General features: G+C 44.2%; 1 protein-coding gene across 1 annotated transcript in view; it reads right to left on the bottom strand.

The window, feature by feature from the left end:
• bmp7b (bone morphogenetic protein 7b) overlaps nt 1-23,782 on the bottom strand; it is a 34,352-nt gene extending 10,570 nt beyond the window's left edge. Inside the window, exons 1-2 of the mRNA XM_049582015.1 lie at nt 23,107-23,782; nt 2,810-3,002 (exon numbers count right to left, since the gene is read on the bottom strand). Of these exons, the coding sequence (XP_049437972.1) occupies nt 2,810-3,002; nt 23,107-23,506 (593 nt within the window). The 5' untranslated portion in view covers nt 23,507-23,782. The remainder of the gene's footprint in view (nt 1-2,809; nt 3,003-23,106) is intronic.
• Between the last annotated feature and the right edge of the window lie 230 nt (nt 23,783-24,012).

Below are 24,012 nucleotides of genomic sequence, written 5' to 3'. Positions count from 1 at the left end.
GTGTAAAGCTAAGTGACCGAAGCAAAGTAATGGAGTGGAGAGAGGGAGTCGGAGGAGTGTGACGGAGTGAAACGAAGAGGAAGAGTGATGGAGCAAGAAAGAGAGTGAGGGAGGGAGGGCTCCAGATGGTGAGGCCCAGGGGAACACTTCATTTTCTTAATTGACAATAATGGCTTTATAAACGACCGGTCCTTTCATACACTACACACAGTCCATCACTGGCTGGAATTTTGTGGGAGAGCCAGAAAGCCAAAGACAGCGAGAGGGAGAAAAAAAAACACAGCTGCGCACGAGGAAAAAACTGTGTGAAAATTAGCGGGTGAAATAGTGCATATCCAACTCAGTCCTATTGTCCAACGCTGAACTCTGGATTTTCTACTCTTTCACCATCGGAGACTAAAATCCCTTGTTCTTCATGTGGCCATTCATGTATCCCGACCTATTTTCTGACTGGGCAGATAGTGTGTCACAGAGCTCTGGTTCATTCATGTACCCAGGCCCGTCCCTGGCAGAGGAATAAATGACTGTGTTGTTCCCTCTGGACAACAGAAACCTTTAGGAGGGGTCGAGGAGAGCAGGACATGGGCCATTCCTGAGTTACATACACCTTCAGGCCGGCCCAGATTAGCCACATTGAGAAGCTGCGGTTAAGACCTGCTGTGATTGGAGAAGATTCTGGATAAGGACTACGATTAATCCTGACATTCATCATTGATAAATATGAAATCTTTTAACTAATTAAGTAATTGTCCTGTCAATAAAATATAAGAAAATAATAACAAATGCAATTATCAAATACCCGGATCCTAAGGTGACTTTAATTTACAAACATTAGTCCACAATTTTCACATATCGCAGTAGAAAAAGCACTGATGTAAATACTGTGCTGTCCGTCTATGACAAGTTGAAGTGTCTGCTGTGAAAAAGGCCGATGATGTAAAACAATTATTCACATTTAAGAAAATGGAAATGTCAGCAAATGTCATCTCCTCCAGATAACTAACTTTATCATAAGGAATGCAGCCGGACTGTGACATAGATTTATAAGGGCTCGTACACATGCCGCATCTTTCAAATGCCTGGAAAGCGCGAGGTCAGGTGCTGGGTGCTACTCTTTGTGCCTGCTCTGTGCCAACTTTCAAGGACACTGAAGCAGGTTGCATCTGATGTTTTTAAGTGGCCACAGCCAGCACCATATCATAGCCTCCTTACCAGAAATCCTGAGTGCAGAGCTGATCTTTGCTCTTGAAAACAATGAATTTGAGGGCGCAAATGATGCAGCATGTGCACAGCTCCTAAACGGAACTGGATACAGCTATGGAAGCAGGGCCTTGATCGTTCCTATGAAGCTGCTCAGTGGCGCTTAAAGCCAAAAAGTTTAAATTTTGTGTGCTTCTGCACAGCGTGGCCCGTAGAGAAAGCACCAAAAAGAGACTTGCATAGGCCAAGCACGTAACTTACAGTTTAGCCCTCCACTACCTAATTAAATCATGCAGCTCTTCTAGACTTTCCAAATGCTATCAGACCAAATGGATCAAATCCTGATATTGTGATGCTCAAAAAATTCATCCTCTGATTAACAGATGTGTTTCTCACAATGTAAGTCTATGGGAAAATTTTGTTATGGGCTCCATGGCATCATGTGAAGCACCTGGAAGTTGTAATTTCACAATTTGGGTATACTTCCGGGTGTGAAATTAGTGGGATCTCCCGCATTGTTGGGCCCTTCAAGCAAGCACACTAGGGTTCCCTTTAACCCCACCTCTTAACAACTCAGCGTCATTCACATGAATGAAAGGAAAATAACTATGTATTCAGCTATGAGTAAATTTCACAACTTTTACGACGTAATGATTTAAATATGGATTATTTAAGTGTTTGCACAGGCGGAGCTGAAAAAAAAAAAGAAAAAAAAAATCCACAGACCTTTTTTCCTTTACAGACCTCTCTTTCACAATGTAAGTCTATGGAAAAAATGTGTCGGGGCCCATGACATCACATATGCCATGGAAGTTGTAATTGCATGGTTTGACCACTATGTCAGCTATGTCCACTTGAGGCTGGATCCAAAAAGGAATAAATCCCAGTCGACCCCAATGTTAAAATGCCCAACTTTACAGCAGAAATAAACAAGTTACAGCCTGGTACAAAAAAAACAGTTTTGGTCACTGAATATGTGAACAATCAGGACAACTGTACGAAAGGTGGAGCTTTTTATAACTCACCAGGTTACATTTCACCAAGGCCCAAAGTTAAACATATTTAAGGGCAGGGCTGCTTGAGTTACAGATTATCTGTGAGTTAAATCCACTCCTTGCTCCTCCACAGCTCTCGTCCAAATACGGTCGTTTTGGCTCCAAAAAACCAAGATGACAATGGCCAAAACGGCAGCCCACAAACCCAGAGTCTAGCCCATGGGTGGCTGTGGCTCAGAGGTAGAGCAGGTTGTCTACCTCTTGGCAGTTCAATCCCTGGCTCCTCCAGTCCACATGTGAAAGCATCCTTAGACAAGATACTGAACCCCAAATCTCTGAATCTGTGAATGGTTACTGAGTAGCAGGTGGCTCCCTGTATGGAAGCCTCGGCCATCTGTGTGTGAATGGGTGAATGTGATATGTAGTGTAAGGGTGCTTTAAGTGGCCAGAAGACTAGAAAAGCACTATACAAGCGCAGTCCATTTACCCAAGGGTGACATCACAGTAGCTACGTCGCTTATTTATACAGTCTATGGTGTGAACGAGCTTGTTGGTTTACAATATTGAAATATACATTGTTGATGCACAACATTAAACCATAAACCCATGCTTACCTATCAGAGTGTTCCTCTAACACCTGGTAGACGCTGATGCGGAAGGTCTCGTTATCGAAACGTTCGTGGATGAAGTCTTTGTATATACGAAACTCGGCAGCAGTGACCGCCTCGCCCTCCGGGATCCGCGATAGGTCGAATCTGAACTCCCGGTGATGCCGCCGCACTGGCAGGAACTCCTTATCGTGCTCCACTGCAAATAAAAAGTAAAATATTGGATCATCAGACAGATGGTAAGTTAGCAGGGAATGTTTCTGCTTTTCACATGAGCTCTTTTCTTCCCTCGTTCATCAGCAGGGATACACAATACATGCAGGGAGACACAGAGGGGTGATGCGGCTTCATTTGAAACGTAAATGTTTTTTTGTGTGGTATTGAGTTTCATCTTTAAAAGAAACAAAACATGTCTGCAAAAGAGGTCAAGAACAAACATCTTTTCTCTCTGATTACCTACTATTTATTCTTCCTCTACAGTCCATCAACCCTCAGTTGTTAGCAAGGAGCTGACATAGCTTGTCAGACTCGGGGCCAGTCACAGATTAAAAACATCTATAGATATGCAGTACATATGTTGGCTTATGATTGAAACATTCATGAGGACTAGCACTAGGAGCAGTGCATCTGGCGCACACTGAGCCATGATAGAGAGATGCAGGCGGACTCTGACAGCTTTATGAGCCCCTTTCTTCTCCCTCTCTTCCTCTCATAGCCCCAGAGAGTCATCCAGTCTGCCCTTCATCTGGTTCTCATGAGTTGGGGGCTCCATGTTTTGTGTACCCTATCCCCTCTTCTCTCTCATCCCATCATCCCAACCTTCCAATCCCCCCCCGCAACCCCAAGACGTGCCCCCCCTGACCCCGCTCCTCTCATGTCCCAGCAGGACATCCCAGGGGTCAGCGCCTTGTCTCTCATCATCTCCTGGCTCACCCTCCACCTCCCTCTTTATCAACTGTCAGGGAGACCGCCCACACATACTCGCATCCAGACAAACACATTCATACACACAAACACACTTAATGCTTTTTAAGCTTGCAACAACCATAAAAGCAATACTTCAGCTACCCTGACCCAGTGGCATTTTGGGCAGTTGTTTTGTCTTGTCTTGATCCTGTCCTCTTTCTATGCACCGTAGTTCAGAGTAGAGATTGTGAGATTCCCTCTCTCCCCTAATTATATAACACTTACCAGAACCAGAGATGATAAAGTGCTTGATATGTCATTGCAAACTGAATCTTAAGGTTTGGGGGTCGGACTCCCCGAACATTCATGTATCCAAAGATGAACTGATTACATGAAAGAAAACTACGTCAACAGCCATGCTAGCAGCTCTGCAAGGCTGTAGGCACAGCAGGGTTTTAAACTGAATGCTGTCATCAGCATGCTCACACTTAAAATACCAGCATGCTGATGCTGAGCATAGTGTTTCAGCATTCTAACATCTGGTACTTAGCGTTAAAAACAAGTGCAGGTATTTGGTCATAAACCAAAGGATTGGACAAACTGAAATGTTGGCCTGATGATGAAGCAGCATAGGATTACTGTGGCTGGGTAATGTTTAAAAATCTAAAATACCGATGCCAATACTAATAGAGTACTTCATTTGATACACATAAGCCCCTTTTACACTGCCAGATTTTCCGCGAATGTTGGTCTGTTTTGCCGGCAAGCTGCAAGCGTTTAGACACACAGAGCTGGATTGGCGGGTTGATCCGAGGTGCCCAATTTTCCACCTAGTAGGGTAGACATGTTGGCGGAACCCTGTTAGTTTAAACAGACCAACGTCACTGTTTACGTCACACGCTGAGCTACACATTTTGTTACTTGCTCACGCCCCCCATTGCCCCGAAAAAGACACATTCTGTATAAACAAAAGTAGGTAGGCGGCATTTTGCCGCACTCCCCGATTTTGTTTTTATACTGCCAATGCTGAAAAAAGACTGATTGGGCTTTCCTGCAAATTTGCATAATTCCTGTTTAAAAAGGGTTAGAGTTTGAATGGAGTGCTTTGTAGTTAAGCAATACTTTTAGCATTTTGGTGGCATCTCGCAGACTGTATTAATGGTAGCTGCTGGTGCTGGAGTGTGAGCTCCGTGCAAGTAGTATGAAAAATGAAGTCAACATGGATCTTCCAAATGCTGCAGTTCTTTGAACGGCCACTTAATGCTGGCTCCAGAAGCCAGTCGATCCCCATAGACCCCCCTGTTAAAAATGAAAATATCCAACTTTATAGCAGATATAAACATGTTTACAGCCTATAGGGGTTAAAGTTAAGCGTTATTAAAGGCAGGCTGCTTTAAATGACAGTCTGTCTGTCGATAGTGTCCTTGGCTTCTCAGATCCACCCCTCGCTCCTCCACAGTGCCAGCCTCTTGTTTAAATGTTGTCACCTTTGGCTCCAAAAAAACGAGATGGTGTCAGCCAAAATGCCAAACTTGAGGCTTCAAAACAGGAGTCCACAAGCCAATTGGTGATGTCATGTTAGCTAAATCCATTATTTTTACAGTCTATGGCTCCGTGCCAAAGACAGCTGTGAGAGTCCACCCAGCCACACACACACAGGACTCACACTTCACCCACTAACTGTTAGCATCACATTGCTAACAGTTTACCGAGTTTACCGTATAACAGCACAGTGTTGGATGCTGGGGGTTGTCTCTCATAAAGGTGTCCACCTCTGCCTCTGGGTCTTTGCTTGTTGAGGGGCACTGTAGTCGTCTCTCAGGAACAACATCATCGCATCGCCCTGGCGGTGTCGTACATCAACCACATGCCCCTGCAGGGCTGAATCACAGCTGGTGACAGAGGACACTCCTCTCCAGCAGCACCTCTCTCTGCTGTCTTCATCAGCAGCCATCCATCAGTCATCCACTGTCACTTGACAATCCTTTATCAAAGTCGACTGCCTCTGAACTCGGCACAACTTTTGTTGGAAAAAACAGGATCTTTACCGAGCTATCATCTCACTTATGGACAACACACACACACACACTACAATTCAAAAGAATTTCTGAAGGCAGCATACTTGCTCTGCACCAGCTGTTTGTAATATAAGTGCGCAATGATGTAAATGTTATGCATGTTTCACTGCTAGTGCGAGTTATTTCTTTCACTGCACACCTGCCTCTTTGTCCTCCTCGGCCCTTTTTCCCCTCTTCCCTCTTATGCAGTTTTCCCAGTGGGCTCTCTAACCTACACCCCCTTTCATTTATGTCTCTATTAAACCCAGTTGCTGAAGGACATTATACAAAGGCAGCACTGTGAGATGATTGGCCAGAGCAGGAGTAAAGAAAGGATCTAATTACTCTTCAGTGAGGGACAGCTCTGCTCTCTGTTGGCCATTAGATGGCCTAGCTTTAGGCTCCCATTGTCCTCGATCTGCTGCGGACACACATTGGACCGGTTTGAAAAGCTGTTTGAGTCTTCCTGAAAACAATGGAGGTAGGCCTTTATCAATTTCACATCATCTGTGCTGCAGAAGTCTAAAGCTACACCTGAAGCTAAACTCGCCCTCCACACTCCACCTGACTCTATGTCACTGTATTCTCGCCCAGTGGTTGCAACCTTTTGGGCTTCTGACCCGTCAAAGTATGTAGGATTTAGTGGCATCTAGCGTTGAGGTCGCAGAACTGAAATTTCCCCAGTGTCCAACGCATGTAGGAGAGCATAAAAACGTGAATGTATCTAGAGCCAGTGATTTGGTTTGTCCGTTTTGGGCGAACAACATGGCAGTGGAAGAGGCCCCACTTTGTATGTAGATATAAAGGACTCATCCTACAGTAACAAAAACACAATGATTCTTATTTTTAGGTGACTGTACACATACAAAAATAACGCTATTAATATTATATACCATTACTGCCAAAAGATGCCCTTACATCCTACACACTGGACCTTCAAAAAGCGTGAGTTTTATTTCAACAAAAGTGAGGACTAGCGTTTTTATTTTCATCGATCCAATTACTTCGTGTGTTGTTGCCCTTTTGCACATTTTTATTTCTCCTTCACATCTCTCTGCTCCAGGGCCTGTTTTTTCTTCCACCACACCAGGGACCTCTCCCTCCTCCTGCAGCCCAGTGCAGGTGCACTCCCTCTGGGGAGAAAGCCAGACCTGTTCTTTAGCCTCCGGAGCAGCCGCCCGCCCCTTCACTGTAAAAGCTCTTTATCTCCGCTCGTGAGAACAGCTGGATGCTGCTGTGAAACTCCCACACTAACTATTTCTCTTGCACTGCTTTCCATTTCCACTCCTCAGTGCACGAATTTCATGTAAGAGAAAATGAGAGCAGCCTACAGAGTGTAGCTTTAGCCCGTGTCTTTGTCTCTGTGTTTCTTTCTCTGTCTCTTACAGGCCATTACAGCAGTATGGCAGTCATTAGATGAGGGGAAGAGGCACAGTCAAAGCCAAGCGGGTGCATTTATGACTTCCTCTGGGAGGAAGTGAGTAGCCATCACCCCACCTGTGTCGCAAACATACGCACACCACAAACATGGGGAACACACCCTCTCATGGCTTATGAGCCCTTCATTCTGAGGAAGTCGGCTGCTGCTCCTCTCACACACACACAACTATCACAAAGTGTTTCCTGTGAAGCGAACGGTCTTGTGCGTCACAGCACGGTAACACAATCATTATGGGTTTCTGTAATCCATAATTAGAGATGCAACAACACACACATGCAAAGAGACAAACACACACCAGCACATAAACATACACGTACACAGTGAGCTGCTTTTATCATTTGGTCCGACGTCTTATTTGCTTTTTATACAAACTGCTGAGGATGCACAGTCATCCCACATCATTTGACTTGTGCGGGCCACACACGTGCGCAGCAGCACACATCAGAGATGTCGGGATGATAACGTCTTCTCCCACCTCCAAACCTTCCGTGCACCTGGCAACCAGAGTTGCTATGGTATGAACACTGTGTTAGCATCTTTCAAGATTTATGCTTCCCAACAAGGCGTAGGGCTTCCTTATCACGTCCTCTACTGACAGCCTGCTAACAGCCAAAAACTCTGATCTTTATCCAGAGAATGATCAGCTGTGATTTAAGGTTCACTTTTTACAGCTATGATCTCTCAGTTTCATTTCATTTACCGTATCATTTACCAAATATCATTTGTGTAGCCAAAGCTGGATATACTTAAGCATATTTCTCTTGCCAAAAACTATTTAAAACTTATCAAAGGTTACATGTTCCTTTATTACAATGAATAGTAGCACAGCAGTTTATTGTGAGTCTATCCAACACACATCATCCTGCCACTGTAAATACTCGCAGCTGAAAATAGTCCCTAACAAACTCTAGGCCTGGAGCCATACACTCTTTTTTTGGGCTCCAGTGTTTCAGTAGTAATCAACAGCGACTGTTCAAAGCTTTTGACAATTACGATAAGAAACATTTTCCAAAAACCTTGGTGTGTTGTATGCACATCTTAGTCTCAATGCATCTGGTTACACAAGGTCATATCATGCAATTTTTGTGACATAATAACAGACAATGAAACAACGCCCACAAAGCTGGGAAACAGTAGCACAGATGCTCAGAAACAGCACACTAGCTCCAAGATTTGAGATTTGTAGTTGTGAGATTCAGTGTTTCTGTTAACACAGATTAGACACAGCAGTTCCCTTGCCACACTCCACTCGGCGAACGGTCAGTTCAACGTCTGTCTGGTAAGTACAGGCTTACACAGAAAGCTGCGGCTAACATCCAACACAAAGACATCTAATTGTCCCAAATAATGCCAAGCCCAAAGATTTGGCACCAGACTTTAAAGAAAAACTGACACAGTGACCACACGCTGGAATTACAACTTTGTCACGTGATGCCATGGAACCCAAAACGACTATTTCCCAGAGACTATCACTGTGAAAGACAAGTCTGTTAATCAGGGGATTCATTTATCTGAGCATCATTAACACCATGAAATGACTCGTTTCACTATCAGGATTTGATCCATTTGGTCCGATAGCATTTGTAAATTCTACAAGAGCCGAACGATTTAACTATATTATCCCAATGCAAGGTAGCGGATAGGTAAACTGTAGGTTACGTGCTTGACAAGTGAAAGTCTCTTGTGTGCTTGCTCTACAGGCCCAACAATGCAGAGGCACATGGGAGTCGAATTTTATGGCATCATGCACAACTGAGCAACTTTCACAGATATGAACAGGGCGCAACCTCCGACGCTGTAACCTGTTCTCTTTATATATCCATGACTCTCACCAACACAAAATTGTCTCGACCCCTCGTTAACCCCGCATTAACAGTTAGTTACAGTTAGCTGTGTGACGCTAACAGTTAACCCTGTCACTTTGCATGTGCAGGCGGAGTCTCATCAACCTTCCCGGCGCAGAGCAGAACTCCAAAAACTAGTAAATCAATATGTAGCAGTCGAAGTTGATATCTTGGCATGATATAAATCAGTGTATGGGAAACATTAAGATTTATATTTATTACGTGTTCTTTATTGGACCTTTTTAAATGGAGAATATCCTAATCCCAGAACTGAAAATCATATAGCTACCCAATGAATGAACAGTCAGATATTCAGCCCTGACAAATACACTATTTCCTCCTGTGTGCTGTGTGAGCGTGTTCAGATATGGACAAATGCACTGATGGTTTTAGTGTCAGGGGATTTGTTGACAATAACAAAAATACAGAACATCACCAGCCTTTAAAATCTTTGTGTCTCCTCTTGCATGTCCCTCCCTTCCTTCTCCCCTCCTTTCTCCCTCCTCTCCCCCTCTCCTGCCGGGCCAGTAGACCTAAAGACACTTCTCCGACACCTCAAGCTCCGGAGCAGCAGCGGCCAAAGCTGACGGCTCGAATTAGCCCAAGCGTCTGTTCGGCACCCTCACACCCCTCAGTACCGCCTTGCACGCTTCCGCTGCTCCGCAGGGGGGAGATCTCACCCCTGGCACCCCTCTCACTTCTCTCAACCAACAGCTTAAGCTCCCCCCCTTCCTCTAATCCCACCTTCAGTTCTCTTGAGATAACTGTGCAACCATTATCTGCACCTCACTCTGCATCCCTGTAGAGTCCATTAACTCCAACAACACACCTGATTCCCCAAACCAGTGACTAGAAAAGCAGTAAGTCAAATGAGGGTCAGGTCACTTCATCTGGAAGTAAATGAAGGGGACTGCAGCACTACATAGAGTCATGCAAAATTTGACTGATGCACCATAATGATCTGTCTCTTTCTGTTGCTCTTACTTCAACAATGTTTTAAGCACAGTACTGGGAACAAGTAAGTCATAGTTTCCGAGCGTTAAAAGGAGCGAGAGGAAGAAAAACGGAGTGCAAGGAAGGGACAGATTGCTCAAGATGTTTATCCTATAAAGAGCAGAGAGGGTTTGATCTCTTGGGTACCGGGTGACTACCCACAGTAGGGCGATTACCACGTTAGGAAACATCCTGCCCACTGGCGACTACTGATGACATCATGCCTGTGTGATGTATTTGTACTGCTGTAGGCCCTGACAGCACTGGCTCCCTGGGAAAGGGTCAGCGGAGTTTCATGCTATAACTTACTCACACTTAACGATCATTAACTCACCACGAGTGTGTGTGTGTGTGTGTGTGTGTGTACACGATCACGTACATGTGCCTTTGAGCCTGTGCGCAAGTAAAGGCAGTAACCACAGGAAGAAGAGTCTTTACATTTAAGACCTGTGGTCAGACCAAACTTTTCTGCGTTCTCTAGCTCGAGGGCCACGGAGAGGTCTCAGATTATACTCACAGCAGCTTCGTTGACCTCTTTCTCTCCCTCTCACTGCAGCCATCAAACATGCTTGCCCTCTGCACCCGTAAACTGTAGTGCTGGGTTCCACCTCATGCTTCGCTGGGCATCATGGACCAGAGATTTATACTGGATATGTAACAGCCTGGAACTCACAGGAATGCATCTGACTGTAAAGCCTCTCTCTGGCGCTTACAAAGCACCCGCACAGCAGCTGTGCTGAAGGGTCGGTTCATCCAAACTACAAAATCACCTCTACTGGTATTGAACCATGCAGGTAGTTTTGGTTTGAAGGAATAGTTCAACATTTTGGGAAATACGCCGATTAATCTTCTATCGGAGAGTCAGATGAGAAGAGCGACTCTCATAGGTATATCACAATATCAGAAATTTAGCAGTTGATACCAATACCAGTGAAATTCCACGATTCTTGACACCCAATTAAAAACCACAGTAAAAATCAAAAACAAAACAATAAATCCCATGTACTATATTGTATTATTAATCCCTGATGATCTGCGTGATTACTAGTCTGTGTGGGTTCATGGGATTTTGTGGGTGAGGAAACAGTCTACAGTGTATTAACATACTTTTCCTTCATTGCTGTTGTTGTTGTTCAGCACTTGTAACATGTAAAATGTAATGGATAGTCTATGTTGTAGGCTACTTGTCCCGCCCCTCCTCCACTGTGATTGGACGGCTGGTTAAAAAGTGACAGGGATGTGTGCAACATTTTTCAGCTCTCAGCAACCACAGTAGACGCTCAATGCCTCCTCACGCTGCTGGAGTTTGTAGCATAGTGCAAATATGCAATGCTCTGATTGCAAATAATTATTAAGATGCTGGCCTCAGGAAAACACTTTTCTTTTTGATGAATCGAAGTGAAGCTGTCGCTGCAGCTGCACTTGTCGCTATCTTCCCGGGCCCTCAGACCAACAACCCAGCCTTGCAACAAATCTTTCCCAGTGGTCACTGGTGGTATTGCAACGAAAAAATCCCCTGCAGCCCAAAAAGCATTTTCCCCATACACCACCATTGTAAAAGACATATGACAGGACACCTTGAACCACAAACAAGGTCAATTATGACTTTCTATTTGGAATTTTTGAGCCATGGTGGTTTTATATTGTTAAACTTTCCTCAAGATGAGAAAAGTGATTTAAAAATCTGTGACATCATCACAATGTAGAGTCTTTCAGTCGAGCAGGAACTTGTGGGAGAGGCCAGCGGGAGAAACACTACTGCACATATTCAGTGGGCTGCATAACTCAGGAGTAAACCTGAAGGCTAGAAAACTTTTTTGCCATTAACATAAACAGGTGCCATTTTGGCATCCGGTATCTAGTTATTATTAAAATGTATGCGTCTTCCACCCGTCTTCTATCCTCTTCCAGTCCTTCACTGCTGTTCTTCCGTGTTGACAGGCGTTCCTCTTCTTCCTTTGGCATTCAGCGACAGACTACAAATGTTGTTGGTGCATATGCTGCTCCGTCAGTACCGTCTGTCCCTTTTCAGGATTTTTGAATCGACTTGGTATTATATCGGTATCACTTCTCATGTCATCCCTACACTCCAATATCTGTCCATTACATATGCAGCTGGAGCAGCTGGGTAGCTTAGCATAAAGACTGAAAACAGAAGGAAACAGCTACCCTGGCTCTGTCCAGCCTACTTAATTTAATCTGTGCAAAGCTACCTACAGACACAGCTGGTCTAGGTGTTTCCCTCTGTTTCCATTTTTGTGCTAAAAGTTAGCTGAATGCTGGCTGCAGCTTCGTATTTCATGGACAGATGCAAGGGTGGTGTCGAGCTTCTCGCTTAAAGCTAGGCAAGAAAACGAATAAATGTATGTTACCAAAATGTCAAACTATGCCTTTAAAGTGCAAAGTTTTTGAAATATCTATCTCTGAGCTTTCTGTGCCCACCCAGTTTAATTTGCTCATGGTGCTCACAACATGGAAAATTATATTTTTAAAAATGATCTCCAGATTCAGTGTTACTCAAGAAAAGACACACCATCTGGTATAATTTCTTCAGTACCCAAAGTGGTACGTGAGATTTACAATGTTTATATTTTTATTTTTTTATATTTATATTTTTATATTTGGGATGAGCCTCTCTGTGAGCCACAGTGGTGAATCTGAGGAGCCCACACTGCAGTGATTGAAAGTCCTGCAGGACAAATTGAGTCATCTCCAAAATTGGAGCTTAGACATCATCATGTTTCCTCAGAGGTCTGTCAAGAGACTGCACATCAGTGAAAGGCAACGGTGACAACAAAGAAACCACATCCTAAATCTTCAGCGGTCATTGTTCTGCGGTGTGATATAATGTGTTGAGAGACGGGGATGGAGGGGTGTGGAGAGATCTGTGCCAAGCAGTGAGGGATCTCTCTGCGCTAATGCCACAGTAACCATCTGCACTTCCTCTTAACTGCAGGATAAAACAACTCAGAGACGTGGAACCACAGCCATTCAGTTTCCCCCTCTCACTCTTCCCCTCATCCCCTTGTTTTTATGTTCTTTAATTTTGTGGCCACAGGGGCCACACCCTCCTCGACCAGCCAAGCCGCCTCTTATTATAGACCTCAGGAAAATTCACATACAATACGCACATTGGCACAAAAAGACACACAGATTTCCCCGGTGTCTACATAAAACTTTTTACAATTTCCTCCTGCATCCCAGAGCGGCATCTTACGCACACATGATGGGCACATTGGCACCCTGATTTTAACAGTTTGTTGTTTATTTTGTTTAATTACAGCCCGTTGCTTTTTAAAATAAACAAAATAGCTGTAGAGGAAATACAAGAGAAACACAGATGCAACGCTTGCCTAGATAAATAGAAACCTGCCACATGCAGTTCATATTCAATGCTGCACAGACGCAAAAATTTCATCACTTATCATAAAAACACTTGCATACAGTTGTTGCTTGGCTTTTTACAAGCTTTGATTTGGCTGTTGGAAACTGTTGAGGAATCTGGTCAGTATTACGGGCTTCCGCTAACGCAATCTTCCGCTAGGAGAGCTAACACACATCACACAGTGCAGCTGGTGACTGGGCAGGGTGAGTGGCTCGAAAATAGTGTTTTACTATGCACAAACACACACATAACTGCCCTAACACGAATGCTCTGAAGCACAGTATGTTCCCACAAGAAAAAGGAATAAAGAAAGAAATGCACTGGGCTTAAAGAAATGCACGGCATCCACTTGTGATCCACCTTTCCCGTCTCCTTTTTCCTTTCCTTCTCCTCTCATCTCCTTCCTCCTCTCCCATCTGCCCTGTCAGTGCCCCAGTACCAAGCAAAGAGTGCTGTATTTGTTTTTGCAGCAGCAGAGCTGTTGGTCCCAGGATCTCTGGCTGTGCTCTGGCCCACATCTGCTCTCTCAGCTTCTCTGCTTGGTACCCGCCGTCATTGAAGTGCAGGGGAGTCTTATGTGCTGCCGGTCACTGATAAGGCAAGGCCAAAGTAACCCAGATGAAAGAGAAGAAGCTAAACGGGTGGAAATATGATTCAGTCTGTTATCCACTGCACTTTTTATAATCGCACAGCTCACTTTAATGTGTCAGTTATTCCTCTTTCTATATGCATTTCGCAGTAGTCGCATATCTAAAAGGCAAATTGTGTGAGTTTGTTGGGGGACAGACAGAAAAGAGAAAAAGTCAAAATTATTAGAAAAACTAAAATGAGACCAACATTCCTGGCAAGGAAGGAGCCCCGTCCATCATTATAGCCGAGTTAGAACACCCGCTGCTTAGTACATCTGGGCCTTTTGACCACTCGCCACATTGTCAAGTCCCACCCGCAGAGTGTTTCATCATCCCTCCCAGCAAGTGCCTCAGCCTGGCCAAGAGCACAGAGCCTCTGCTATGTACATCCAGATGTCATTCTGGACTCCTGGGTTCAACAGGTGAATCTGAAAGATAACAAATGGACAAAAAAACCAAGATTCTTCTGCGTCTCTGCGGCTGTGGGCTTTGTAAAGCTGCCTGAAGCTTAAGAGGAGAAATTCTTTGTCTCCATTTGTGGTATTTATTTACACACCAGACCTCGGTGTAATACATCAACCGCGGAGAGCATTAAGAGAAATTACCTGACAGGAAGGCAGGGCTATCTGTACCAACTGTTACATTCCTCTGCTTCTGCTCACTCCCTGTCCAGCAGAAGGCAATAAAACATGCACTCAATAACACTAATTAGCTCCAGAAACATTCCTCTTGGGTAAAAAAAACACTAAAGTGTATGTGCGGTTCTCTTCATACACATATGCATGCGCTTACGTACACTTTCAGTTCACTGGGAGTGTACACAGAAGCGATTACATAAATCTACAGGAGGAAGAAAAGCATACTAACAGTGTCAAAGACAAGCTGTATGCACACAGAGGAACGACTCGCCCTCAACACATACTTGTGTTTTAATTTTCTGGCCCTCGTGTGATGAGAAGTCTCCTCGGACACATTTTGGGAAGCAGCTTCTAGTGTGAGATGGAGAGGCCGAGATGAATCCATGAAATTACAACTCAACTATGGACAAAAATTATGTGTGTGAAGGAGTGAGAAATGTAGTAGAGAGAAGGGAAAAGCTGTGTTTTGGGCTCTGAGAAGGTGTGTGTCTGAGTGTGTGTGTGTGTGTGTGAGAGAGAGGTGGGGAGTGGAAAAACACACAAAAGAACTTGAGAAAGTGTTGAAATGTTTTATGTCTGGAAGCACGGGAGGTTGAAACCCCTGGAGGTGAGGGCCAGAGCAGGAGATTGGAGACTAAACACCACACAACACCACTGGGACCATATGATAACTACCCAATTAAAACTAGGAGGCCAGTGCTGATAATCAATACTGTTGGTTCAGGAGGGTAGGGAGGGAAATTTGGTATCAGATGTATCTGCGTGTGGGACAGATTGGAGACAGGGCCAGACGTGACGGTGGAGGTCGAGATGAGGGGACTTGTTGGACTCTGAAAAGATAAAGTTTCTCCGCACAGCTGCTTTGGCCTGCAGACACAGGGAAACATCTGTATTAACCTCAACACCATGGGCAGCCCACTGTGAAGAGGAATGCAATAAAAGAGGAGGGTGGGGAGGGGCTGAATGAACGGGAGATATGTTTTTTTAAGGGAGATATTGGAGATATTCATTTGAAATTACAAGTGCGGATCTCTCGGCTTCTCTGCTATCGGCTATAAAAACTAGAGCTGCGTGCCTCTGGCGTGACTGCAGTGTGACACAACTGCTTCCGAGCATGCGGCTGTGAGTGTGTGAGCCGGTGACACAATGCTGTCTGAAAGCCAAAGCCTCTCATAAATCCAACCTAATTTACCAGTTAGACATTTCTTCCCCTCTCTGCTCTTCATTACCTTCCTATTAACGCATTCTATAAAGCAGAGGGAACTGGCAGACAAACTGTGTGGCAGCTCCTATTAGGGCCGTACCAAATAGCTTCATTCATAACACTGACATTCAAATTTCTAAGTCATTATTTGAATGCCGTACAGCCTCCTTATTCATTCTGTTTAACCTTAGCATTTCTGCACAGCTGCAGATACAGATCAGGCTGAAAATTAGGAGTGTATATCACATGATATTAGTCAGTTCTCTGGACAACGATACAATATTTGCTGGTATCACAAAGGACAAAGGACAATACGATTTCGCTTCAAATCAATTCAGGGCCTGCAATCGATAAGAGACGCTCAGTAAATATCCTCATTGTCTTATTCTTGGCTGCTTACCAACACTGCTAGCACTGTTAGAATGTTTAGGAAGGTGGTATGCCATGGGAATTTCAAAATAAATGCATATGTTAAAGATAATGATATGCTTTGCCGGAAAATAAGCGAGCACAAGAGTGCAAGCCAAACACCCTCTGCCCGCACTGCGCTGACACAGAGCTGGTTTAAAATCAGCTAAGTTTCCCTTTGATCTGAAATGTTACAATTAAAGTTAAAAGATGGATGATATGAAAGCTCCCAAAAAGTGATGCCAAAACATCTCAAAGGCCCCCTGGTGGCTGGCTGCAGTATAGGTCATAAACCCCGCCCCGGGACAAAACTCAATGTAAAAATCAAATAAATTCATCCCAAAGATGGTTTCTGTTATTTTAGGTAGTTCTTATCACTCTGATGTATGATCAAGTATTTGTTTTTTTCTGATAAGTTAGGTTTTAAGTGGTTATTTAATGCTATAAAAACCTGGTTTGACATCACTATTGACAGCTCTGTGTGCCTAATGGTGTGCTCACGATCAACGTCACTGGTCAGATGGGTATATGGGCGGGAGCTCAATAGTGCAGAGATTGCTACTGCATGGACTCTGGCTCCAAATGAAGTCAGTAGAGTGTCACGCAATGGTAGTGACCGTATCTGGGATATTTGGTGTCACTGTGTTATAGTAGTAGGAAGTGGAGACATGTTGTCCATCTTTATATACAGTCATTGCTATAAGATTAAGGGCATGGTTATAATTGTAGCATAGTTTTGGATTAGCCTGCTTCCTGCATGTGTTTATGTTGATGAAACAGATGAGTTATAATCATACAAAATAGCCAATTTCATAAAAAAAAAGGCTGACTTATTTAATGCGATGAATCACTTCATTCCAATTGAGGATTCTGTCTTAATTTTGACGTCATAAAATATGACGCCAGCAGTTGAAGCATCACTCGAAAACCTTAATAGGAAATGTAAGAAAAAAGACATTCAGTTCAGCCCTAAGGGAGCAGACGGAGGGCCGTGAATGGTGGAGGGCCAGGTGGTGCCCTGTCAGGTCACCAAGGTAACGCAGTGGATAATTACCAGCTAGTGCACTGACTCACTCAGCCAAGTCTGCAACGATACCTCTCCCTTCTCTGATCACAGCCTCAACTCGCTCCTTAAATATAGGCGACGCATCGACGTGACACAATACTACTAAAACGGGTCACCACGTGCAACATGACGGCTGGATGTGGGTGAGATAACGACTACCAAAATGTCCCATGTGGCAAAGACAGAAGGCAGCGGAGCTTTGTTTGTGAACTGCTTTTCAACTCTGTTTAGTGAAATGTGTCACATCTGGTGCGGATTAACAGCAGCAGAACACTGAGCAATTAAATGCAGCCTGGTAGCACTTTTTTTTTCATTGGCTTGATATTCTTTTCACTTTTATCGATGCTTTTACTGAACAACACCAACTCTGACGATTTTAAGAACAGTAAGCCATGACAGTGTGACAGTGACACAAAGTACCAGGACACTGAAACTGAGCAGCTATTATCAAGACACTAATGAGAATATTTCATGATGCCATTTATCATTTTATGGCAAATGTGTGCAAAATCACTAATAAAATAATCAATTAAAGCAATCAAAGCAACAAACTGTCTTACTGTTACACATTACACCAGTCTAAAACTTTGACAACTTATGTCCACCGTACACAAGAAGACTATAAAAAGACTTAAGTCCTCTCACATCTAAAGACACAACAAGATTTTGCAAAGACAGGGGCTCTTGCAGCGTCACTGTTTGCGAGACTAAAACCAGATTCCTCTTGAGATTATTTTTCATCCTGCTCCTGGTGGAAAATATTACACCAAAGTCCATTTTAGAAATGTGACATATTAACAATTCCATGTGTGTTTGCAAAGCACACAACTCTCGAAACACATGATAAAAGGCGTCATATGTCAACAACATTCTTGTCAATTCATCATCAGTGTGGTCTGAGAGGGCGGAAGTTCGCTGCAAAGATCAGCCTCTCACTGGGCGGAACGAGCCACCTGCTGAAGTCCCACCCTACCACCTCCGGTTGCAGTTTTCAACACGTCCTTTACTAACTTTCGCGGTGTTTGATCTTGCGGGGATGTAGCCATTTTTCTGCCATGGCTCGCGTCCTGTAGGCGATATTTTTGTGGGCACCAAAACCTGTTTCCCCCCAGCAATATTTTTGCAAGCGCACCGTTGCTGTGGCACCGCCCAGAACGATTGTGATTGGTTGAAAGAAATACAAGCAGCCGGGGCGTTTTTTTCTCCAATCTTAAAGTGAGAGTCGGCCCAGCCAGACCTTTCTTTTCTTGAGAAAGGTCTGGTGAGCGAGACTATCATCAGTGTAATCCATAAGACTCAACTATTTGCGTACAAAGTGAGATTTCCACCTCCACTCACCAACAGCCTCCATTGGTTAGCTGTTTCAGTGGGAGGAGACGGTGCGTATGAGAGGCAAACCACCTTAAAAAGTACGATTTCTCACTAAAAGAAGTTCTAGTTGGTGGATCAGATACACACTACATTAAACACCGACCCTTGTTCATGCCACAACTCCACCAGTTTGTCCTCTTTTCCTAAAGTGCAAGAGAACCAAGCCTTGCTCAAGTTTTTGCGCCTTCTTCTGCCTTCGCTTTCTGCTTGGTGCTGAAAGGAGCACATGTATTGGTTGTTGACAGTTTTCTCATCACTGAACCAAAACTAAAAACTTATGCTAATATCAAACACATTTCATTTTGCTGGAACGTCAAGACGAGAAAAAGACTGACTTAAGCCAGCTTGGACTGAGATTTATAACCACCTTACACCAAACAATCAAGAAAAACTCTCATGATTTTACCCCGACACTGGAAAATGTTTGCAACAGTGAAATCACTTCAGAAGTTGTTTGGTGTACGGCCAGCTTAATTGTGTAACTTTTGAATGCCTGTTAATAGTTTTGAACATTAAAAGGATAAGATCTGCCCGCATCTGAAGGAGCCAGTGACCTCAGGGTAGAATACCATGGATGGAGCAGTGACACTGGAAAGTATGAGGAGACTGACAATATAATCATACACATATATAATATATATATTGTTGGTTTTGTTGACAGTTAGAAAAACATCCCTCTTGTCCTGTAACTTAGCATAACATCATGATGAGACTGTGTCATCACAATATGAATCTGCTTTGGATAAATAAACCATTATATTAAATTACTGCCTGGCCCCAGTGTACACACACACACACACACACACACACACACGGACAAACATCGAACACAGAGTTGCCTCTTCTCCTCACACTCACCTAAGGCTACGTTAATCCCCGCCAGATTGCATGACAAAATAAGGAAGCGGTGACTAACACACCTCATAACATTTTACAGTAAAAGACTTCAGCCCCCCCTCTTACACAAACACAGGTGATGATGCTGCTACTGTTTCAGTCATCCAGGATGCAAATAGCAGACATCCAAGTCACAGCCCTTTCCTGTGGTCTGGGAAGTGTAAATTGGCATCTCAGGTTGGGCATTAGGAGTGTTTGTGTGTGTGTGTGTGTGTGTGTGTGTGTGTGTGTGTGTGTGTGTGTGTGTGTGTGTGCCTGGATGGCTGAGTGTGACTGGCCTGTGTGAGAGTTTAACATGAACTGAACTGAACTTGTAGCTCAGCACAGGCCAAAGTAGCGGCCAAAAGCCCTGGAAGCTGTGGTTTGTTAAAGAGGAAATGCCTTAATTCACGGTGGCTGAGGGCTAATGCTGCCAGAGACCGCTGGGACTACATTAAATAATAGTTACAGAAAAGATGTGTGTGTACAACTATAGATGTGTGTGGACAGAAAGACGGTTTATATAGATGATAGCACGTAAGGTTAAAATGCACTTTTTCGTGCCTCTTGTGTTCTTGTCTGTTGTCACCTCTAGAGACAGCGAAAGCGTGCGTTGCGTTCCCTTGCTGGCGTGTTATCACGGCATGTCCGGCACACACCCAGTGCCTGGGTGACCTGTGTTTCGTGTAGCAGTGAGTGTACATTCTGAATGTATGCTGTAAGCCATTTACACAGCTGGGCTTTCAAACTGAAGTGACTCAGTGAGAGGATGTCCCTGGCCTGGGGTCTGTCCCAAAGCCCACACCCGCCCATGCTGGCTGCACCAGAGTCATGCAACACTCACACAAGCTGACAACAAAGTGTAGCAGCTCCCCTGAGTGGCAATCAGGAGGGACGATAAAGAGCTAGTGTTTCTTTTTATGTCAATATTAAGTATTGTTCACTGACATATGTTCTCTGACTGCTGTCACTGTAGCTCTATGGTGCACCCGCAGTAAAATTAGACACGTTCTTGTTGCACAATGACAAAAGTATAAACCAATGCATGAAAACAGGCCTCTCAGGAAGCAGTGACCAGTGTGCAAAGTCTGACTAATGTACCTTGGCACGGTAGTTATGGAGACATGCAGAGCTTTGAGGGACAGTTTTTAAATAAAAGCCACACTCGTTTTCTCTCTCAGACAACCTAAATAAGAAAACAAACCCACAACGAGCAAATGTGGAAAGAGAGGAATTTGGAGAGGAAATAGTCAATCCATTTGATAGCCATCACTTACTTCTCCCTCTCTCTTTCTCTCATGTGAAGGATAATGAAACAGCGTACTATCTGCTGTTTCCAATCAAGCTGCCTGGACACATATTTGATGGTATTACATGAGACTCGGGAAGAAGCCTAACAATGAACCCTGCTGACAGATGCAACATGTGGCACATGGCACACACAACGCAATGACAGATGCCCACTTTATATCCAAATGAGCGACACATTTGGAGACACTGAGCCACATGGAAGACTCAACCTGGACAAGTGCCACCAGTAATTGCATTAGCCACAGAACTTCAGGAAGGCAGTGTGACTTTCATTCCATGAATCCTGTAATATATTAAATAAAATATTCTCTCCGTCTGATGTGAACCATCTTTGTTTAGATTTTTTTTTTCTGTCTGCTTTAAGTATCATCCCTGCAAAAGAAATGGACCGAGTCCCGACCATCTCACGTCCTCCTTTCTCTCTCAAAAGCTCCCTTCTTCCTCGTCAGCTCACCGTGAACCTCGGCCCTCGACTCTGCGAGGCCCTTGACTTTGCGAGTCTCTGTGGTCAAATCCATCTGTGTCACAGCCTGTCAAAAATAGTCACAATGCAGCAGCTCCCACAGTAATTACACAGTGCAGTGGAGGAACCAGTGTCACCTCCCTCTCTCTTGCCAAGTCGCTCCAACAATGATCTTTCCAGGATTGAGTGTAAACTTCCAGCTCCATCCAGAATGTCACTAAAATGTCTGGTAGCTTGCTAACATTTGACCACAGTACGCCTGCTCTGAATTTCATTTACTATTTTCTCAGACTCTGGCCAAATTATGGTAAAGGTTAATATGCTAAAATTAAACCCAGCTACTCAGCTGAAAGATAAGCGGGGCAGTTGCTGTGACTGCATCATTTGTTGAGCAAATTGAATTATAACAACGTGTTTATCTGTCCATAAATCTGACACCGCCTGCTAATGTTGTGATTATTTGCACTTAACAACCTCTGATTGTTACTGACAGCAATAAAAAAGTCCAGGACTGGTTGATTTCATTTTGACTGTCCAGGGAGCAACATTTAACAACCAAGAATCAAACAAAACTACTGGAGTGGCGTGCATCCTACAAGACAATGACTCAAATAAAACCAACTGAGCGAAGTCTGGCTCATCACCAATTGGCACTATTTTCTGGCCTATAGTGTCCATAGGGATGTCTCCAGATTAGAGCAAAGGGAGGACCCAGTGCACTTTGGACCCATTCTCTGCTGTTGACTTACTCATTCTTTAGATAACACATGGTTGACATATTAGCTGCTGGCTGGTCCATCATCCACAACTGGAGCACCTGAACATTAGCTGGTTGCACAGCTGTTTAGCAGAGACGCACACTGGAATGTGACACTCCTGGTGTTAGCTGGAAAAGTGCGCATAGTCGCATGTAACATGGTTATTGTGCTGGTCTCCTGTATGTGTGTGTATGTGCATGTAGGTGTTAACATTAGAAGAAAATACATATGCTGCTCCTTAAGGTTAAGAAACAAGATAAAATCTTCAATGATTCAGTCACCATTGATTGAAATACTCATGATGGATCCTAAAAGCCAGCAGTGAGTTGCAACAAGTGGAGGGCAATATGGAATTATAGCATTCACAGACTGGGGTTGTCACGATACTGGAATTTCTAATAGCTTAAAAAATATCGATATTCAATACCTTTTTTGATTCTTAAGGGGAAAATTGAAATTAAGGGCATATGAATAAAGACTTTTATATAAAGATAAATATAACAAGGCTGTAACATGACAACACTGACTTTTCTTTTCTTGGTTAGTAGCAGAAAACAGCAGAACGACTATAGTAAACGTGCAGCACAGCCGGTACCGGTGTATCGATACTCCGGAAAATGAGTATTGAAACCGTTTCAGGTGTTCAGAATTCATATGTATTGATGAATTGATATCGTTGACAACACTACCACACGCCTACAGGTGATCACTTGACCACAGCGACAGAAAGTTCAAACCAAAAATGTGTGAAAACTGTGTGTCTCCATAAGAAAAGTGACCTCTAATGTCTCTGTGGCTGTCAAAAACAATCACCAAATTATATCACAGAAATATTATAATCAAAAGTTTGCACAGGAGTGATTTTGCCACTGTTACAACATGTGTATGAATCTTGTAAAACTGTATTTTCAATAGTTTTTAGGTCATTTAAATTGTGAGAATAAGGTGCCTACCCAGATTGACAAAGCTCATGACCATGTCTGCATCGTTCAAGAAGTTGTTGTCTTGCAGGCTGGCTATCGGGGGCCCCTGGGTGGTGAACACAGGCTTGTAGGGGTACGAGTATCTGTCCTCGTCCCCCTCCGTGGACATGGCGTTGTACAAGTCCAACATAAACATCGGGGCAGCGTTGTGCTTTCCGTGGAGATGGGGTCGCGGCCGGTGCGGCAGCCCCAGGATCGACAGGATCTCCCGCTGCATCTCTCTGCGCTCCTGGCTCTTCAGCCGACGGTGGATGAAACTGGAGTGGAACTCGTTGTCCAAAGTAAAGTTCGTAAAAGCGGTATCCGCCAGGACGCAGTAGCTCCAAACCAAGAGCAAAGCCGGGGCACGTCTATCCAAAATCGGTGCCATGGTGGTGCTCGCCGTGCGTAATTGCGCCCAGTTCTGTTCGCCGAAACTCTGGAGAATGGATATTGAACTTGTAGCGACAGGCAGCCTGTGTTCAATATCCAAAGTCAGGTACGGACCCTCATGTTGAGGGAGGTGCTCCCGAATGAAACATCAACTTAACTTGACGGATTGTGTTCGCGCGGACCTCTGTCCTCATCCACAACCTGTGGCCAACAGCTACCAACTGTAGTGCAGCCCGCAACTGCAGAGTGGAGGCTGCGAGCAGACGCGCTTCACCGGGAGAGACAGGAACAAGTTGTGAGGAGGCGCTGTGTGCTGGGAGGAGCTGGAGAGAGGGAGAGAGGGAGAGTATGTTGTGGTTTCTAATGGGGATTGAGCGGAGTTGGCCTTTGTTACCAGTTGGAGAAATGCTTGAGGCTACATGTGCAAATACAAAACGGATTAGGACGGGATTTGTATCGTGATGCTTCACTTTTATGATAAAGCACATTTCGTCATTCCTTTCC

The sequence above is a fragment of the Epinephelus fuscoguttatus genome, linkage group LG7, assembly GCF_011397635.1.
Source record: "Epinephelus fuscoguttatus linkage group LG7, E.fuscoguttatus.final_Chr_v1".
Lineage (NCBI taxonomy): Eukaryota > Metazoa > Chordata > Actinopteri > Perciformes > Serranidae > Epinephelus > Epinephelus fuscoguttatus.
Note: the sequence above shows the minus strand (reverse complement) of the source record. Positions and strands in the feature narration are given on the sequence as shown.